Source organism: Apodemus sylvaticus, chromosome X (genome assembly GCF_947179515.1).
Source record: "Apodemus sylvaticus chromosome X, mApoSyl1.1, whole genome shotgun sequence".
Classification (NCBI taxonomy): Eukaryota; Metazoa; Chordata; class Mammalia; order Rodentia; family Muridae; genus Apodemus; species Apodemus sylvaticus.
In genome coordinates, this window is record NC_067495.1 from 130,746,279 (window position 1) to 130,763,668 (window position 17,390).

Genomic DNA, 17,390 nt, shown 5'->3' on the forward strand with positions numbered 1-17,390 from the left:
CCCAGGAAGCATGGGACCTTCATATAAAGAAGACCTTTTGGTGATCACCCTTTTGTGGTGCTAGAATTGGAAACCATGCTAAACATTCTACAACTGAGCTAAGCTCCAAGTTTGGTTTCTTGATTACTGCTCAAGAGTTGGTATTACCTACAATCCTCACCTCAAGGATTTGGAAAAATGTGTGTTGTATATAATTAGAGTAAATTTTGGTCAAAGCCAAAATATTAATGTTTACCTTTGCCCTTTTTCTTGTGGATAAAAGGAGGTAGGTAATTAAGAGCGCTATCATTTTCCTTTGTGCATCTTATGACATATGAAAGCATCTACTATGATAACCTTTAAATTAGAACATGGGTATACTTCATTTGTATGGCAACCCTGGTATTTCAGGAACAATTTTGTTCTATTCAAATCATGGCCTCCAAGGAAGAAGCATCCCAAATTAAGGCCATTTCAACATGAGGATTAGAATGGGCCATCTCATTTTCATACTTAGCTGTCAAGTGTAAAGAAAAACACTGTCTTAGAAATGGTTCCTGTTCTGGTTTGTTTATGGTTATCACAATATCTACTGGCTATAAACCTTGAAATCATGAAATTACTCACAGCCTGCAATTGAAACTTTATTTCACATCTATTGTTAAATTACACAAAATCAGTGAACAGTTTGTAAAGCTACACCACTGAACAGATGTTTACAGTTTGAAATCGTGGGATTTACATGATGATGACAAAAATGTATATTTATAACATTCTCTATATACAGTAATCAGTAGAGACAGAGAAAATGCACTTAATCTCTGCAAACCATGCACACCACAGCAATAACACTTTTTTTCTGTAATGAGCTTTTCCACTGGCTCAGACTTCATCCTGCTTTCCAACACTGTCAGTTTTAGAAACAATCATTTTCAATTAAAACTAAAATTACTGAAATACCATAGTGATCTACAGAATATTTCAAGAACACAATGTACACCAAATAAGTTCATTCTAAAATACTTTGACTTCAAGATGTGCTTTTAAAAATTCCTTCCAGTTTTTTTTTTGTTTTTGTTTTTTCCTTGTTTTTTTGTTTTTTTTTTGTTTTTGTTTTTTATAGGTATCATCATTCTCAACACTGCAATATCACAAAACAAAAGCTGTAAATATTATCACAGAGCTCAGAGTCAAGAAAATCCCTTTAGAGCCAGATACTCAACTTCTTGTCCAACTTTGTGGCCATATTATTACAGATGAAACCAGGTCATGCACTTAGGCAGACTTTGACAGATTTGACTTTATGATCATATTTCTAAGCATGTTCCTCTTGAAGACATGAATACCCTTCTAGTCACCTTGTTTGATGGAAAGCCAAGGAACTAATGTAAGTTCTTATAGAAGTGTAGCAACAACCATGAGGTGTAAACTGCCAAATAGTATATTTAACAACACAGTGTGTATATAATTCTTCCTTTGTTCAATTTGTAATCAAAACCATCAAAATACTATTCATAGATGTATACTGCCAAACTATTCTCCTCAACTTGTATGTTACTGACACTTAGCTTTGCTGCAGAACATTCTTCATTTTTTGATCTTTGGCAAACAGAAACCTGGTAGAAGTATTAACCTCAATTATCAAGAGGCAGCTTTCGGTGTCATTGAGTAACTCTGGCTATCTTAATGATTAGTCTGCAGTTGTCTTTGAGAAAATGTTTTGCTCTTATTATTGTGTACAAATCTGTCAATACAAGAAAAGAACCATGGGCTAGGAATAGCCAGTCAACTGGAAACATTACAATAAACAAGATAATTAACAGTTCACATTCAGGTTCAGTTCAATCTGATGAAGAATAACTTCAGCAATATTAAGAGACAAATTGTCCTGTTTGAAAGTTCTTCTTAAGGACCTTACTACACAGACATTGATAAGACAATTCTATAGAAAGTCCTGACTTTAGTCCAGGATTAAATACCACAAGAGATTTAGCAACACGCTGTTTAGATGATGAAGAAAAATTCTATACATGGATGCATTTGGAATGAGCAGAACTCGGAGAAGCCTTAAAGTGAATGAGAAGCAGCGCCAAAAAGATCAAAATTGTTGAAATTACAGTGCCCAGAAACCATCTGGAAACTGGATCTTTCCATTGGGATTCCATTTGGGAAAAATGCTTTGTTAATATGAGATATACCCTGTTTCAAACCTTTTAATCAGCAGAAGGTAGAAAAATTCTAAGTTTTAAACATCTGTTAAATTGCAAGACATGAATCCCGATCTATTTGAAAAGCCATTATTTTTACATAAACCCACCTACATTCAAGTGAGAAATTGTTTATTTTCTACAATTTGGCAAAATTTATCATCAGTTGCTTTTCTGTTTAAATAGTCTCCTTGTTAAAACAAGGAAATGAACAGTTGAGTGTCTTTTAGTTCTGTTCATGTTTTTACTTACGCTTCCCTGCAGGGAAGGGGGTGCTTTCAAGATTGGGTTTTAACAGAGTATCCGGAATTACTTAAAGTCTGTTTCTTAGCCATAAGTTTAAATGGCCACATTTCATGTTTTCTTTGTGTCTCCCATACCTAATTTAAGAACTTCTTAAAATATCTAAACTGCAATTTCTGGTGAGTCTGGTTTGGCTCTTGGATTTCAGAAGTAGTCATCCCAGAAAAGACAATTTAATTACACACTGAGATTTGTTTTATCCACACACAGAATAACACTGAATCAAAAGGCAACTGTAAAGGCAACGTCTACACTTTTTTTTTTTTTTTTTGAACTTCCAAAAATGAAGGAAGCAGGATGTGTTTGGACATTTTCATCTTGTAAGATACACGCCATCTTTTTGGTGATGCTTTGGGAGGCAGTGTGCACAAGCCTTTGAGAGCCAGTTAGCGCCATGTCTCTACACTCCCTATGTAGTCATTGGTGCCGTTGCTGCTGCTATCACTCTGCTTCTGGCCTGAGCCCTGCTTCTGACTTCCCCGGTTCTCCCTCTGGGTCAAATTGGGATTTGACCTCTGAGTCAGATTCTGACTCAGATTCTGAGTCAGGTACTGATTTGGGTTGGGATTTGGATTCTGACTCAGATTCTGACCTGGACTTTGGCTCTGACCCTGACCCTGACCCTGACCCTGACCCTGACTCTGACTCTGGAAATGGGTCTGAAGGAACCTTCCCTTCAGAAATTTGCGTTGCTCCTGACGCTTCCGCCTGGCATCCTGATGCTCTTTCTGCCTCATGAACTGATACCTTTGCAGAAAGAGGTCTTTAGCATAGCTGTACAACTCCATATCCAGAAAATTCAGTCCCTCAATACGCTTTTGGATTTCCTCATTGATCTCAACACTAGAGGCCCTAGTGGTATTATACTGGGTAAACGGCGAAATAAAGTTCATGTTGAAGGTCTTCTCAAACAGGTACTGGGTCTTGCGCTGAAACTCAGTGAGGCCAAAGAACGCCATGTGCTTCAGGTTGGATTTAGCACTTTCCAGAAGGACTTTGTTTCTTTGCTTTTCAGGCATGACAGAGAGGTTGTAGCAGCCCACTAGAGTCAGGTCAGACAGCATACGAACTTGGCGATTGTTGGCCAGATTATAGGGACAGTCCATGAACTCTTTGAGAGGGCATCCAGACCAGTCATCACCGGTGTAGCAGCTGGGCAGTTCTTCCGAGGTTGGGGGCCTTCCATCACAGACATGCAGGGATGCTTTCCAAGTTGCTCCTCTCTGCACGTGTCTCCATTCACTCAAGTACCGAGACACTGGGTCTCTGAGGATGGTGATATAATGGAAGTTCCTACGGATAAAGCAAAAAGGACAGTAGTCAGAAGTGTGCCTGACATAAGTGCAGTCAGGAAGATGTGTGGCATAGGTGATGTGCATGGTCACTAAGGAAAACAACAGAGGAATGACGGATCTTGTGGTAGCATCTGTCCTATGAATTATGTTGTGGTCTGACCAGACTTGGTGAATGTAAAGAGGGACAGACAGGGTTGGGGACATTCCTCATCACAGAAAAACTCTTGATCATATCACAAATGCCTTATGAATGTAACAGGAAAGTATTCTTTATTTTTTAAAACCACCTTATGCATTTTCATGGAATAAACAATCATTGGGCACAGAATCTGGGAGTAGGAATGAAGAGTGGGCCAAAAGTATCTTCATTTATCTCTCTGAACCTATTCTAGACCATAACGGATGTTATCACTGAAATAACATAGATGCCACTAAGATGTATCTCTGAAAATACCCATTATTGCAGAGCAGCAGTTTCTGTCTCTCAGCATCCTATAGGAATTCAGATAAGCACTGTATCCACGGAATCTCTCCTCCCACTCTTACTTTTGCTTTTCATTCATCCCTGGGTTCCTTCAGAAGGTATTTATGGAGCCTTTATGCAAACCACAAGACAAGATTTTAGTGGCAATTACCCTGATTGTTAGGGGGAAAAAGAAATTTCTTTAATCCAGTGGCACATTTGGATTAACCTTTTAACCAGTTTTGGCAGTCATACACTGTAATGGGTGCTCCTGGGCAGGGTGAGGTCACCTTCCTGCCTAGCTGACAGCCCTCCCACCCTAATCATTCTGCTGATTTAAGTCTATATTGACATCTTTTGGCAAATTTTAGAGTGTACCAGAGTGCAAGTTTGTGGCTCTCCCTCCTTCACGTTTATCCTTTCAGACCCGATGGAGCCAACCACAAGGATGAGTATCTGGGTCATTATTTTTAATAGCACTAACCACACATGAAAAGAGTTGAAAGGCAACAAAGAAGGACTGAGACAGTACTCTAAAAGTCCCTCATATAACACATGTGGGAATCTCATATGCTTCTGCATCAAATGTCTCCAGTATAAGGGAACAGCCTTCATTTCCATACTGTAATATTACTGCTGCTACACACACACACACACACACACACACACACCCCTCTATGTATATCCAGGTATCCATGATGAGGGCTCAGCTGGTAGAGTGCTTGCCTTGCAAACATGAGGACCTGAGTTCAGATCCCTGGAATCCACATAAAAAGTCAGGTGTGCCAGTCTGTTTCTGTAATCCCACAACCATAGAGGCAGAAACAGGCCGGACTATGGAATCCACTGGACACCAGATGAGACCAATCAATGAGGTCCAGATTTAGTGAGAGACCCTGTCTCAAAAGTCATAGACATTGACTTGTCACTCATATACACATGTGCATGAATATCCACATGAACATAAATAAAATAACACCTTGGAAGTTTTGCCAGACTAAGGATGTTAGCATTCTGACAGAAGAACTTGGAAGGAAATAGCCAATAAGTGACTTGGAGGAAGCCAATAAATCTAGAAGCATGGATAGATATTCCTGGAGTGTGTACCTGCTTCCTCTTGGTACCTACTATGCTCTGTGGAGAAAGACATCAGGGAAGCAGATAGAGCCATGGTAGAAGAATCTGGGGAACCCAGGACAGCATACATGCTAGCAAATGGAAGCAAGACCAGAATGTGAGGAGAGCACCCTGATGACACCTTAGGCTCTCCTGAAGGAAGAATGAGACAAAGGAAGAAGAAAAGACAGAAGGGCAAGAACAACGAATGGCACAGAGGTGTAAAGCAGCAGAGGAAACTGGCAGGAACTGGAGAGGGATCGGTGGTCAGATTGAGACAGGACTTAGGTGCCATAGTGTGGGATTCACATGCATCTATTACAGAGCTAGAGACAAAAATCAATGGAGAGGGAGAGGGAGTTTACGCCAAAAGTGCTTCTTAGGTTTCTGGAGGGTAACTTTGGGGACGTGGAGTAGACTTGATGACCCATTCAGACAAGCAATCTTGAGTTAGGCTTCTGGCAGCAACATTTATGGTACAGAGCTTCTCTTTATGCTCTGTGGTTGTTCTCTATTCTTTATATTACTTTAAGGTCCTCACCACCCTGTTGTTTAGATCTGAATATATACCAATTGTTTTGAGCATGGTCTCTGGGCATGATCTAGTAAATGTCAAGGAGCAGCTTCTCTCACCCTGACAGCATTTCTGTTCCTGTGCCCTCAGATCAAATTGGAGGCCATAGCAAACCACTGATATAGCAAACATAATTTTTCTATTTTTCACATACACACCATTTATGTATGTAAGTATGTATGTATTATGTATGTATTTTTATTTGTTTGTTTATCTCTGTGTATCTGTATCACGGCACCTGTGTGGAAGTCAGAGGACAATTTTCAGGAAGAGGAAGTTGAAGGATACTTGTACCATGTGGGCCCCAGGGATCAGATTCATGTCATTGGACTTAGCAGTAAGTGCCTTTACCCACTGGGATATCTTTCTGGCTCCACAATAGAAGGTGGTCAGCCTTGAACTGCCTTATGCCACCAGAGGCATCATGGGCCTATAGGTGCATTGAATGATCAGACATGCATTAACCCAGGAAACTGATGAGGAATTCTGAAATCCAGTCGTCCTGGGTGGATGTAGGTTGCTGGTGACCTTGCTTAATTTCTTCCTTTTAAAGGAAACCCAATCCTCTCAAAAATTAATCTGGATTCTGATTATATCCCCCAGTATTGCCAGCATACTTTCTTCTTGTTGGCAACGTTTGCATCCAGGCACTGATTAAAATAGAACAAGATGTTGCAGGTCTGTGGTATTTGCTAGAAATCTCCCTTTAGATTGATATGAACCCAACTGGTACTGTGAAACAGACTGGTTTAATTTTCAAAGAGCAAGGCAAGCTCATCCCCAGGAAAATAATACACAGTTGGTTTCACTCAGTAATAATTGGACAGCATTGTCTTGCCACCAAACAGGTCACTTAATTAAAATGAACAGGTTTCACATTGTGAAATTGGAGTTATGACTCTCCATCAGCTTCCTGGGTTAATGGAATGCCTGTTTGTCATTCAGTGCACGTGTATGCCCATGCTACTTCTAGTGGCACCAGGCAGGCAGCCCACAGCTGGACACCTCCTATTTCAAGACAGCTGCCCTCCAGGTGGCTTTGGATTAACCCAATATCCCCTTGTTTCTTGCTTGTAGCTTTTGAGATAACTGCAGAATGTGCTTGGAATGCAATATCTTGAGAGAAGCAAGATCTGCCTGAAATAGCCCCAGCCTTGCTCTTGTCCTTAGCCCCAGCCTTGCTCCTGTCCTACCTAAGGAACACAACATCTGGAGTTAGGGAGGAACTGCCCAGACTTTCTTCCTTTACCCTAGAAGTTCAATGTACTTCAACCATTTGTACATGACACCTATTCTCTTCCAGATATAAAACCCAGGGCTGAATTCAGGGTCTTTTTCTGTGGTCTAAGTGGACATATACATACTTAATATTTTTTTTGAGGCAAGGTTTTACTAAGATGCTCAAGCTAGTCTGGAACTCACTATATAGTCCAGGCTGACCAGGAACTCACAATCCTCCTGCCTCAGCCTCATTGACAGTCAGATTACAAGCACTTACCACCACCACATCTGCCTCCAGCAGGCACATTTGAAACCCTGTGCACCCCAGGTAGATTTTTCTGTCCTTGGAAGACTAGCTCACAATAGATCCTGGCTGCTTTTGATGTTTGCTGCCAGTCTATGATAACAAACTTACTTCCCATAATTTGTGTATGAGTATGTTCTGTCTTGTTGGGCTCACTGCACCTTGAACCTATAATGTCTTGTCATTGTTAAGATATCATGGAGACAAGAGAATCCACTGAAAAATTCTGTGTAAGTGGGAAACTCAGGGGTAATCTATGATTCCTTTGCCTCAGGAATTATTTATATCTAAACAATTCCCTAAATCCTGATGATCTTGAATCTTAGAAAGTCTTTCAAATCCAATTTTTGTGCTACTACCCAGGTGGCAGGCCCTTATCACTTCTCTATTGGGTCACTGCTACAGCAGCATATCAGGGTGCTTTTATGCATCCAGTCCCATGTTACTTCCCTGACCTCACAAGAAATACATCTGATCTTTCTGTCGTAAGTCCTTTTGGTAACGCACTCGAAAAGGTATAAAAGCCCAGGTCTTCTGCATTACACACAGCCACGAGAAGCCCAACTTTCTTTGCCCAGTCTAATCTCCAACGAGCATACCCTTCACTGTGGTAACTCAGGGGTATTGACAGTTGAAAAAATTGATGTTTTGACAGGTACAACTGTAAAAAGCAGTTAGGATTGGGTTCATTGGGTCAAATCTAGAATGTCACTAAGCTTTCTAAAAAAAATTATCCTCCAAATGGCAACAGTCGAGAAATTCTGTTCTGTATTTTATGCTTCAAGGATATAATAATACTTTTCATTGTTCAAGTTTATCATAGTCAACGACTGCACCAGGCCCCTGCCTTTGTATATACCCACTCACTCACATGGCATGGATTTGTCCTTCATAAAACACCTTTTAAAAACCCAACAACAACAACTGCTTCAAAACTTACTCAAAGATTTTTCCCTCTATGAAACCTTTCACAACAAAATAAGCTCCCTGCCTCTGCCCTGGTTATCCTGGGAAGCTCCTATTGGAACATTCACTACAATGTGCTATGATTGTCTAGTGATTTTGCTGTCTTCCCGTTTGCAGAGTACAGGATATGTATTGTTTATCAATATGAGCTCCTCTGGGCCTAGCATAATGTCTGACATAAAGTAAGTGATTAATGAAAGAGTATTGAATGAAAGCAGCCAAAACAACAAAGCTTGTGGGGTAGGGAGTTAACAAGAAAATGTGTATTGTAGCCCTTGATATTGAAAAGCCACTAGATGTCACTATTTAGTAGCAGATATACCATTTTGTACTGGGGATGGAGCATTTAAGATCTGGTTAAATTCAGCTGCTATGCCTGACTTCTCATGCAGTAGGCCACTTTAAAAAGAAGTTGGGAAGATCACGGATATTAAAACGTAAGGCAGTAAAAAGCAACAATCACAGTTTCCTCCTTGTTTCACCATTTACTTATTCTGCAATAAGAACCTAAGTTGTCAGTTACTGAATTGTCATAGCAAGAAGAAACCACTACGACAGTCAATCATCTGATCCAAGCCCTTTAGAAGCAGGGGAAGCTGCGGCCCTGAGAGATATAAAGCCCTGGATGTAAACCCAGAAGCCACAAACTGCTGAGAGCCCCTGGGAATGGAGAGGACATTCAACTGACCTTTAAAGAACTCACTAAGCCCAAATAAGGAGAAAGGTCTGGCTGTTGAGAATGGGCACTTCTTCACCAGAGGCTCATAGCTAGGAGTGCTTTGTGCCTATCACCTATGCATTAAGAAATGGAGATTGAGAGGAACAACATAATCCAAGGTCATTTCTCAAGCTATTTTTTTCCCATTCCAGTTCTGGGACAAAACCTTAGGACTTCCAGCTTTGAGAAGATCTGAAAGGAGTGGTTTCAAATGTGAGGACATAGCACCCCCATCACCATGCTCTAGGGCAGTGCTTCTCCACCTTCCTAATGCTGCAAGCCTTTACTACAGTTCCTCAGGTTGTGCTGAGCCCCAACTACATTATTAATTTTTTTTTTACTACTTCATAACTGCAATTTTGCTACTGTTTCAAATCATAATGTAAATATCTGATATGCAGGATATATGAAATATGACCCCAGTGAAAGGGTTATTCTGCCCCCAAAGGAGTCAGGATCCACAAGTTGAGAACCACTGCTCTAAGCACTATTTCAAAACTTGGATCTGGAGTCTATGTGTTAGCGAGCTCTCTTGGAGCTGATAGAGTGGAGCTAGGAATGTCTGGCCTAAGTGTGGTGTCATCAATCAAAAGTCTTTCCAACCAAGTGAAGCCCAAACAGAAAGAAAGTCCAGGCTTCTGGATGAAGAATCTCTGGTGATGTTCATTTCTGTCAAGAACCATCCAGGAACCGTTCCCTGAACAAAGTTCTGAGTATCAAGGTGTAAACATTTCTTTGAGGCCACTGCTTCACAAAAGGCCATCATAAGATTTTTCTACACAGGCCATTGAGGAAATAAATATCAAAGCCAGTTGTTTTTTCCTTTTAAAGTGGAAGAAGGCCAGCAAACTCATAGCAGTTAAGGTCATAGGAATGATCAATAAAAAGTTAATTTGAGAAAGGAAACAGTTTCTTAAGCCAAATCAATAGGAGCAAAATTTTATTATACCTATAGCTTGCTTCTGATATTTTTCCTCAAAGTTCATCCTTTCTACATCTTCCATTGGTTTTAGAGTAATGAAGGGTGATAGAAAAACAGAAATTGTAGTTGGTGGTCCTAAGTAACCTGAATGGACGATAGGGGGTATACATGTGATTGAGTCACTAATGCCGAAAGTCTGGTGTCCATCCTCAGCTAAAAAGGTCTAAAGTAAGTGCTTTGATCCTCTCAGTGCAAGTAAATAACAAAGTCCAAGCAAGCAGGAGGACTTTCAGTTCAAACAACATTAATATGTAAGCCTAGGCTAAATAAAAGTGCAGCAAATTGAATTAAAAGCAAATACGCCTCTGATGGGACTAGCAGTTGCTGTTTGAATTGATTTTCTTGTGTGCCTCATATATTGGCAGTCCCCAAAGAGGAGTTCCATAAGCGCTGTGATCAGCAGTGGCAGCAGCCCTCATTAAAGAAGAGTGGGGCTTCGAGAGGGGACTACTTTGAAGCGGGTGGATGCTCATTCAGATGTTCTGGCTTTGGTACATTTGCCACAACAGTCTTGTGGCTTCGTAGTCAGGCTTTATCTAGTGAAAAGAGTGAGCCATCACATTTGCAGAGAGTGAGCTACACAGAGCATTGATACCGATGATTTCCTTTCATTGTCTTCCCAGCACTGGAGTCTCAAATGATGTGGATGCTGAACCGCTACTTTACCCTTTCAAGTTAATACTCTGGATTCATCATTTGGCTTGCTTCACCCAGGAATCCAAGTGGGGCAGGACCAATTCTTAGGGACTCACAGAGCTATAGGAAGACTGAAACTTACTATGGTCACTTAAGGGAGCACCTATTGGACAGAAAACCAATCTCAAATAGGCTGAAGGTCTCATTCCTACCAAATACATTACATTGTTTCTGTCAAAGATGGAACTCACATATTATGTTGTCCAAGATTAAAATGCAGCCTAGGCATGCAGTGTACTATACTATCTCAGTTGGTATAGCATACTCTATGACACCTAGACAACAACAAATATTCTTAATGACAGCTGTCTCAAGACCTTTCCCAGTCTTTAAGAAACATATGGCTGTATTCTGTTCTTGGAGAGGTTTTAGCAGTTACAGTTCTCTCTGTATAAAGTAACATTTTAACAAATTGATCTCCCACCTCCAGCTGATTAGAAGAGGGCCTATCTATCTGTGATATGGGAAACCTCATCAGAGCCCAAATGCCCTTCACTAAAACTGAAGCATGGTGACATCATATTTTACAGAGCAGACAATGATTCAATTTTTTTTTCTTTTATGGAAAAGAAAGACTTCTAATAGGTCGAAAGTCAAATTCAAGATGGGATTCTTCACATAATCCCTCATAGGGGTATTAACACTTTTAAAAAGCAATCCCCGTCTTTTCCAAAGCCCCACAGGTTCCAAAGTACATAAATCTAAAGGGTTTTGCAACCAGTGAGAAAACTTGAGTTTTGTTTTTTAACAAGATGTGAAATTCCAAGCTTTATGACCCACCCGTGCTCACCGGTCTTTACCCAGAATCCACTCAATTGCTTGGCATCATGAACAGCTTTGCAGCTTACACTACCTCCCCACCACCTCTACTTTTGTATTCTAAAATTACATTGTGAGTGCAGTTCATTAAGACTCCAAGTGTTTTTGAGGTAGAGAGAACTTCTGGGGAAAGCCCTCTTTAGTGTATACATGAGGCAGACCAGGGCAGTGGTAGGGACATGAAGGATATAATTTCTCTAAGTTTCATACACACTAGTTTGCCAATTTATTAACAAACTCAGGCTTCCTAACTTCCCTTCCTGGAACCCCTTCCTACCAATATGGTATTTCTCAGGGTTCTGAGTCTTCTTTTATTTTATGTGAAATTTCATGCCAACCTGCCATGCCCCGAGGGTAGGCATCTGATGCCAGTGATAGGAAATGGAGCTATTCCTTCTTCCAATGCCAAAATGGGTAGTTGGAAATACAGAATGGAAATCTCACACCAATGGCATCAGAAACAGGCAAGGAATTTTCTAAGCAAATTCTCTGTGGTTATTATGATTTATGTCTCAGATGATGTTTCCTATATTTTCTTACCCTGGAAATCCAATGTTTCTTCCCTGACTTTTTATTGACCAACACAAAATGTAGAACACAACATGTTCTGTGTTTAAACTAGGAAATAATATGACTGATACCTCAGTGACATCTGATTCAGGAATGTATATATCTATGGAGGGAATAGAGGCTCCTTTTACCTTTGAAGCTGAAGGCCTTTAAAGGTAATACTCAAAAAGTATTAGTTATTAATATTGCTACTGGTGGTGTTATATAGATATGGATATTCAGCCAAAAGGTTCAAATCAGCCAAAATCAGAGTCAGATCCTGATTATGTGGAAGATTATGTGGAGCCCTGAGCTCAAACTCTTGTACACAGCTTCAGTTGCCATAGACCAGGAACAAAGCCAGCCTGCTGAGAGAAAGGACACCTAAAATAGGAATCAGTTGGCCATGACAGGTTATTAAATGGTGGGACTAACCCTACAGTATTGTGGTCCCAGTATGAATCCTTAGGAATAGGATCCAAGCCATTCAGAGCTATAGGCCCTTGGAGTTGGAATATGTGTGTGTGTGTGTGTGTGTGTGTGTGTGTGTGTCAAGCCTTTGGTACTGTGTTCTCTTTGCCATCTCCATACTGTGAGAATTGCAGAGGCGCATGGACTCACTTCTTTAGGGACTGCCACAATGGTACAGAATCAAGTCATGGTCCGTTCACATGGGAAGTGGTCAATAAATATTATTTAGGGCAATTTTAAACTGGCTGCAGCCAGTCCCATTCATTAACCCAGGGTCTGCTGCATACACGCAGTCATGCAGGCAGGCCCCTCCTCCAGTGTTCTTTTGCAGAAATCATTAGAGGAAACCTAGTCAGGAAAAATGCTTCTTCTCAGCATTGTGTTTCCATAACAGCACAGGGGGAAAGTTTCTCCTAAACCAAGGCTGCCCTTCTTGTGCTCCCGGTTGATTTTAATGAGCTCCAGTATTGTTTGAAGGTGCTGAGAAAAATGAAGTGCAAATTTTGGCTTTAGTGGGAAGATACAAACCTTCACTATTTCAACTGGAAAGAATTAGAACCATTCAGAATCTCAAGGGTGGGAGGGGTTATGCAGCCTATAGCTACGGAGAGTTTTCTTTACTTATTCCAACTACATACTAAAGAACATGGCTGCACTGCACATGCGTGCAAATCAGCATTAGTATAGTAACAGCATTAGTATAGTAACACTGTCTTCATAGTGACAATACAAAGAAAGAAAACTTGTTAGTCTGCCATCCAACCTTTTTCTTAAGAATCCAACAGCAAACTGGTGTGAGTAGAGGAGAGGAGAGGGACTGAATATGTCAAGCTCCTGCTTTGGCAGATGTTATCTTGAAAGTTAGGTTAGTGTGGAAAGCCCTCTAAGAGGGCTACATGATCTATATATTCAAGATCTCTCTTTTATGTAAATAAAGGAGCATGGACAGACCATGTTTCCCCTTTAAGGTGAAAAAGGGGATCTGTGTCATAATCAGTGCGGCAGTATTGGGAAGCCAAGGGCTGAGCGCCCTCATGTATAATATGCTAATGTCAGTAGCAATTCAACATCAAACTGAAATGTCTGGAATCCTAGAGAGATTTCAGGCCCAACACATTTCAGACTGAGTAAATTTATAGTGCATGAAATCTAACACCAATGTATACTGCAAAATATAAATCATGGGCTGTTGTTTCTGAGACCTTGTAAACATCCCACAATCTTTGACAGGGTAGAAAGCTTAAAAACTGGCAAGTTATAAACACCATCTAGTGGAAAGGAGAGTGTCACTTTGGAGAAAAGTCACAGGGCTATGGTATTTGTTGTGCTGTGGAGCAGTTCTGTGAGGGGATTGTCTAAATATTCCACATACCAGTCTCCGTACACTCATCTATTCTCTGTAGATAGTGCAAGCTGTGTCTTGTATGTTGAACTGAGCATCTGATTAAAGGCAAAAGCCATCCTCAGGTGTAGATGACAAATATGTATTTTGCTCAGAGTCTTGACAGGCCTCTTACAGGCTCTAGTCCCAACACTTGAGCAATGAGATGCCAAGACTCTAAGGACCTATCCTGCTTGCACATTCAGTCTGTGACAGCCATAACCCCAAACCAAGTCTTCAACTCCTTGCTCAGATTCTAAAATTTTTGTATTATAAATTATTTATTATTATAATTCACTTCTTCTTCTTCTACTACTACTACTACTACTACTACTACTACTACTACTACTACTATATTGTGATCATGTGACCTGCAAACAGAAATTAGCTTTGCACAGAAACAGCTCCTCTGCTGGGTAGGAGTTCATTTCTTTTCATTGCATGATCTCAAAGCCATAAAAAGGTCTCACGGCCAATGTTCTCTTGGAGAGAAATGTCTGATGCTCCGTTCTCAGCTTAAGGCAGATACTAGAGGGGAACACCATCTTTGCATTTTTTCATTCAACACTGACAAATGACTGTGCAATTTCCTAGGATGTTCCTTTTAGTCTTCTACCTGCTCTACATTAGCTCCTTCTTGTACCATAAGAACTCAAGGGCTCTGACTCCAAACCAGGCAAATCCTGCTCTTTGCACCTTACCTCTCCTGGCCCCAGTGATGGTTCTTCCCCAACAGCAGAGAATGTAGCAATCATAATGCCGCCTGAAAAGGGGGGGGGGGGTAAAGGCTGTTTCTTTCCCAGGTCTCACTGAGGCCTGAAATCCTCTATCCCGAGTTGATATTTCTTCTTGTCCTGTACTGTCAGCAGGTCTAGCTGCCCAGAGAGGTGACATTTGCCATCTCTTTTCCCATATCTTCACATTAGTTGAGCCTTCCTAACTGGTCTTCTCTCTGACTCTCTGCCACCTCTATCCCTTTTTTTTGTTGTTGTTGTTGTTGTTGTTTAAATTGCTCAAAACCTCAGGTGTGGGAGGAAAAGAATTAACAATACATTTGACGTATTTAACAGCACCAGAGAATTTATGTGAGAAAGAAGCATCCCTAAAATGGCAATACCATGCCCATTCCACTCAGTGCAGAGAGTTCAGCCAGCATTACAGAGATGATAGAGGCCTTCCTGGAGCCACGGCCTGCAGGTAGTTGGTTACTGTGTACAGAGAAAGGCCACTTCAACAGTCATCATCAAGAGGCCTTTTCCTTTCTGCTCAAAGAAAGCAAAGGAATTTGAAATGAGACCATTTGGTGACAGTTTGATCAAATCCTCCCCCCCACCTCAGAATCATGAATCAGTCATGAACACAGTAAGTTAAAGCAAGATTTGATTTCCCCAGGGCTATTTTTGAAGTTCCGTTGTTCCCTTTTCCCACCTCCTTCCATGCAACATTCATGAGTCAAGGTGTGAGGAGAACACACCAACCTTCACCTTTGAAGTGGAAAGAATGTCCTGACAATTGATATATGGGCAGGTAGGCTGGGATTGCTGCATTTGAGCATACCAATCTCTGCTCAGGGGATGAAGGCATTATTGCTGAGGTGCTCTGCTAGAAAACTTGGTATTTCTTGGTTAATCTGCGAGGATTAAAGTGCTCTTCCTCCATACCTTTCTAAAGGCATCACACCCTCTTTTGCCTTTTGTCCTAAAAGAGATCTTTTAACACAGCTCATTTGCCTTCACTCTAGTTATATCCTCATGGCATGCCTGTAAAACAGACAGGTCTAGCCCATTCCACAAACACAGAAATTAGTGCACAGTGCACAGAAAGGTGAAAGGCCACATACCTAGTAAGTGATCAAGTTGCATATGCCTTAAACCCATGTCTAGACATCCAGACTCATTTTGCTTATCCGGTGCCACTTTGCTTATTTTTAGAATGAAAGGAATTTTGTGGGACGTAGAATTCTGCAACTCTTAACAGCATAAAAAAACCAAAGCCAGCCTTGTGGGGTGGTATGATTTCAAGGGTGCAGGCAAACAGAGTTCCTCTAGCTCATAGTATCCAGAAGTCTATAATACAAGATTTATGCCTTTTGTTTAAGTATCTGCTATGTGAGCATACATGCATGCATGCATGCATGCATGCATGCATGCAAGTGCATGTGCATGTTGTGGTGAAAATTATCGGAAATAAGAAGTAGTGAGTCATAAGCTATTAAGACTTACCATTTACATAGAGGAGCAACCACAGGACCTGCAAAATGCCAGCCACCCTATCCTATGAGCTTACAATTAGATCCCATATTGAGATGAGATGGGTTAGGATAGAGAAGGGAGGTATAGGAGGCATGCATACTGAAAAGCACCAAGTTTAGAGGAAAGAAAAAATAAGCAGCTGACGAGGATCAGTAAGGACCCACAGGAATTATATACTAGGGCTGAGAGCCTATCAGAGATCTCTGGTTTAAAATATACCTGAGATGCAGAAGAGAGATATGGAGACCAGCAAGAGTAGGAAAGGAGAAACAGGGATAAATAAGAGCAAGGTACAATAATAAACTTTGTGTCCTAGTGAAAAAGTAATAATAAATCACATGCACGTGAAATTACAGCTACCAAGGATGAAGCTCCAGGCTTTGCAAAGAAATTTAGCAGGCTGGATTTTAGCAGGATATTGCCAATGACTTTGACTGCTAAGTTACTAGTCTGATCTTTTCTTCTATCTCAGCAGTGCTTCCTGCGTATAGAACCACATACACTAAGCAAACTGCCCTCCTGCTGCCACACAGCCCTTGACCACCAGTAGCTTTGCTCATGCTCTTTTCTCCAGTTACAACAGGGTCTAAACAGCTTATAGGAAACCCACAGGACATGAGTTTGAGAAGTGTCTATAGATGCCTCAAACCACATGCTCAAAGTCTCATATAAACTGGTGTTTGTGGAACGTCCACCCCATGCATATTCTCCCATCCAGATGAATCATTTTTAGATTACTTATATGTCCAAATGTAATTCAAACACTATGCGATTGCTATGCTAGTAATTCTTACATTTTATTATTTAGGGATTAGTTCCATGCAAAAATATCTGCAGGTATTCATGACAGTCACAACGTTTTCCCAGAGATTTTTCCTTTAGAGTTAGGTGAACTTACAAATATGAACCCCATGAATATAGAGCACCAGCTGTACCAACTTCAGATGGCTTATTTCCTTCTGAGATTCACAGATGAAACCACCATGTATTCCTAAGAACCTCTAGAAACGGCTGTGTACACATCCTTTAGAGCAGTATTTCTCAACCTGTGGGTCATGACCTCCCCAGAGAAGTTACATATCAAATATTTATAT

The 17,390-nt window shown here is 40.8% G+C and overlaps 1 protein-coding gene across 5 annotated transcripts in view; it reads right to left on the reverse strand.

Moving 5' to 3' along the window:
* Positions 1–610: 610 nt before the first annotated feature.
* Hs6st2 (heparan sulfate 6-O-sulfotransferase 2) overlaps positions 611–17,390 on the reverse strand; it is a 279,684-nt gene continuing 262,904 nt past the window's right edge. For all 5 annotated transcript variants that reach the window (XM_052171409.1, XM_052171408.1, XM_052171410.1 and 2 more), the window contains one exon: positions 611–3,782. In XM_052171409.1, coding sequence (XP_052027369.1) covers positions 2,876–3,782 — 907 coding nt within the window. In that variant the 3' untranslated portion in view covers positions 611–2,875. The remainder of the gene's footprint in view (positions 3,783–17,390) is intronic.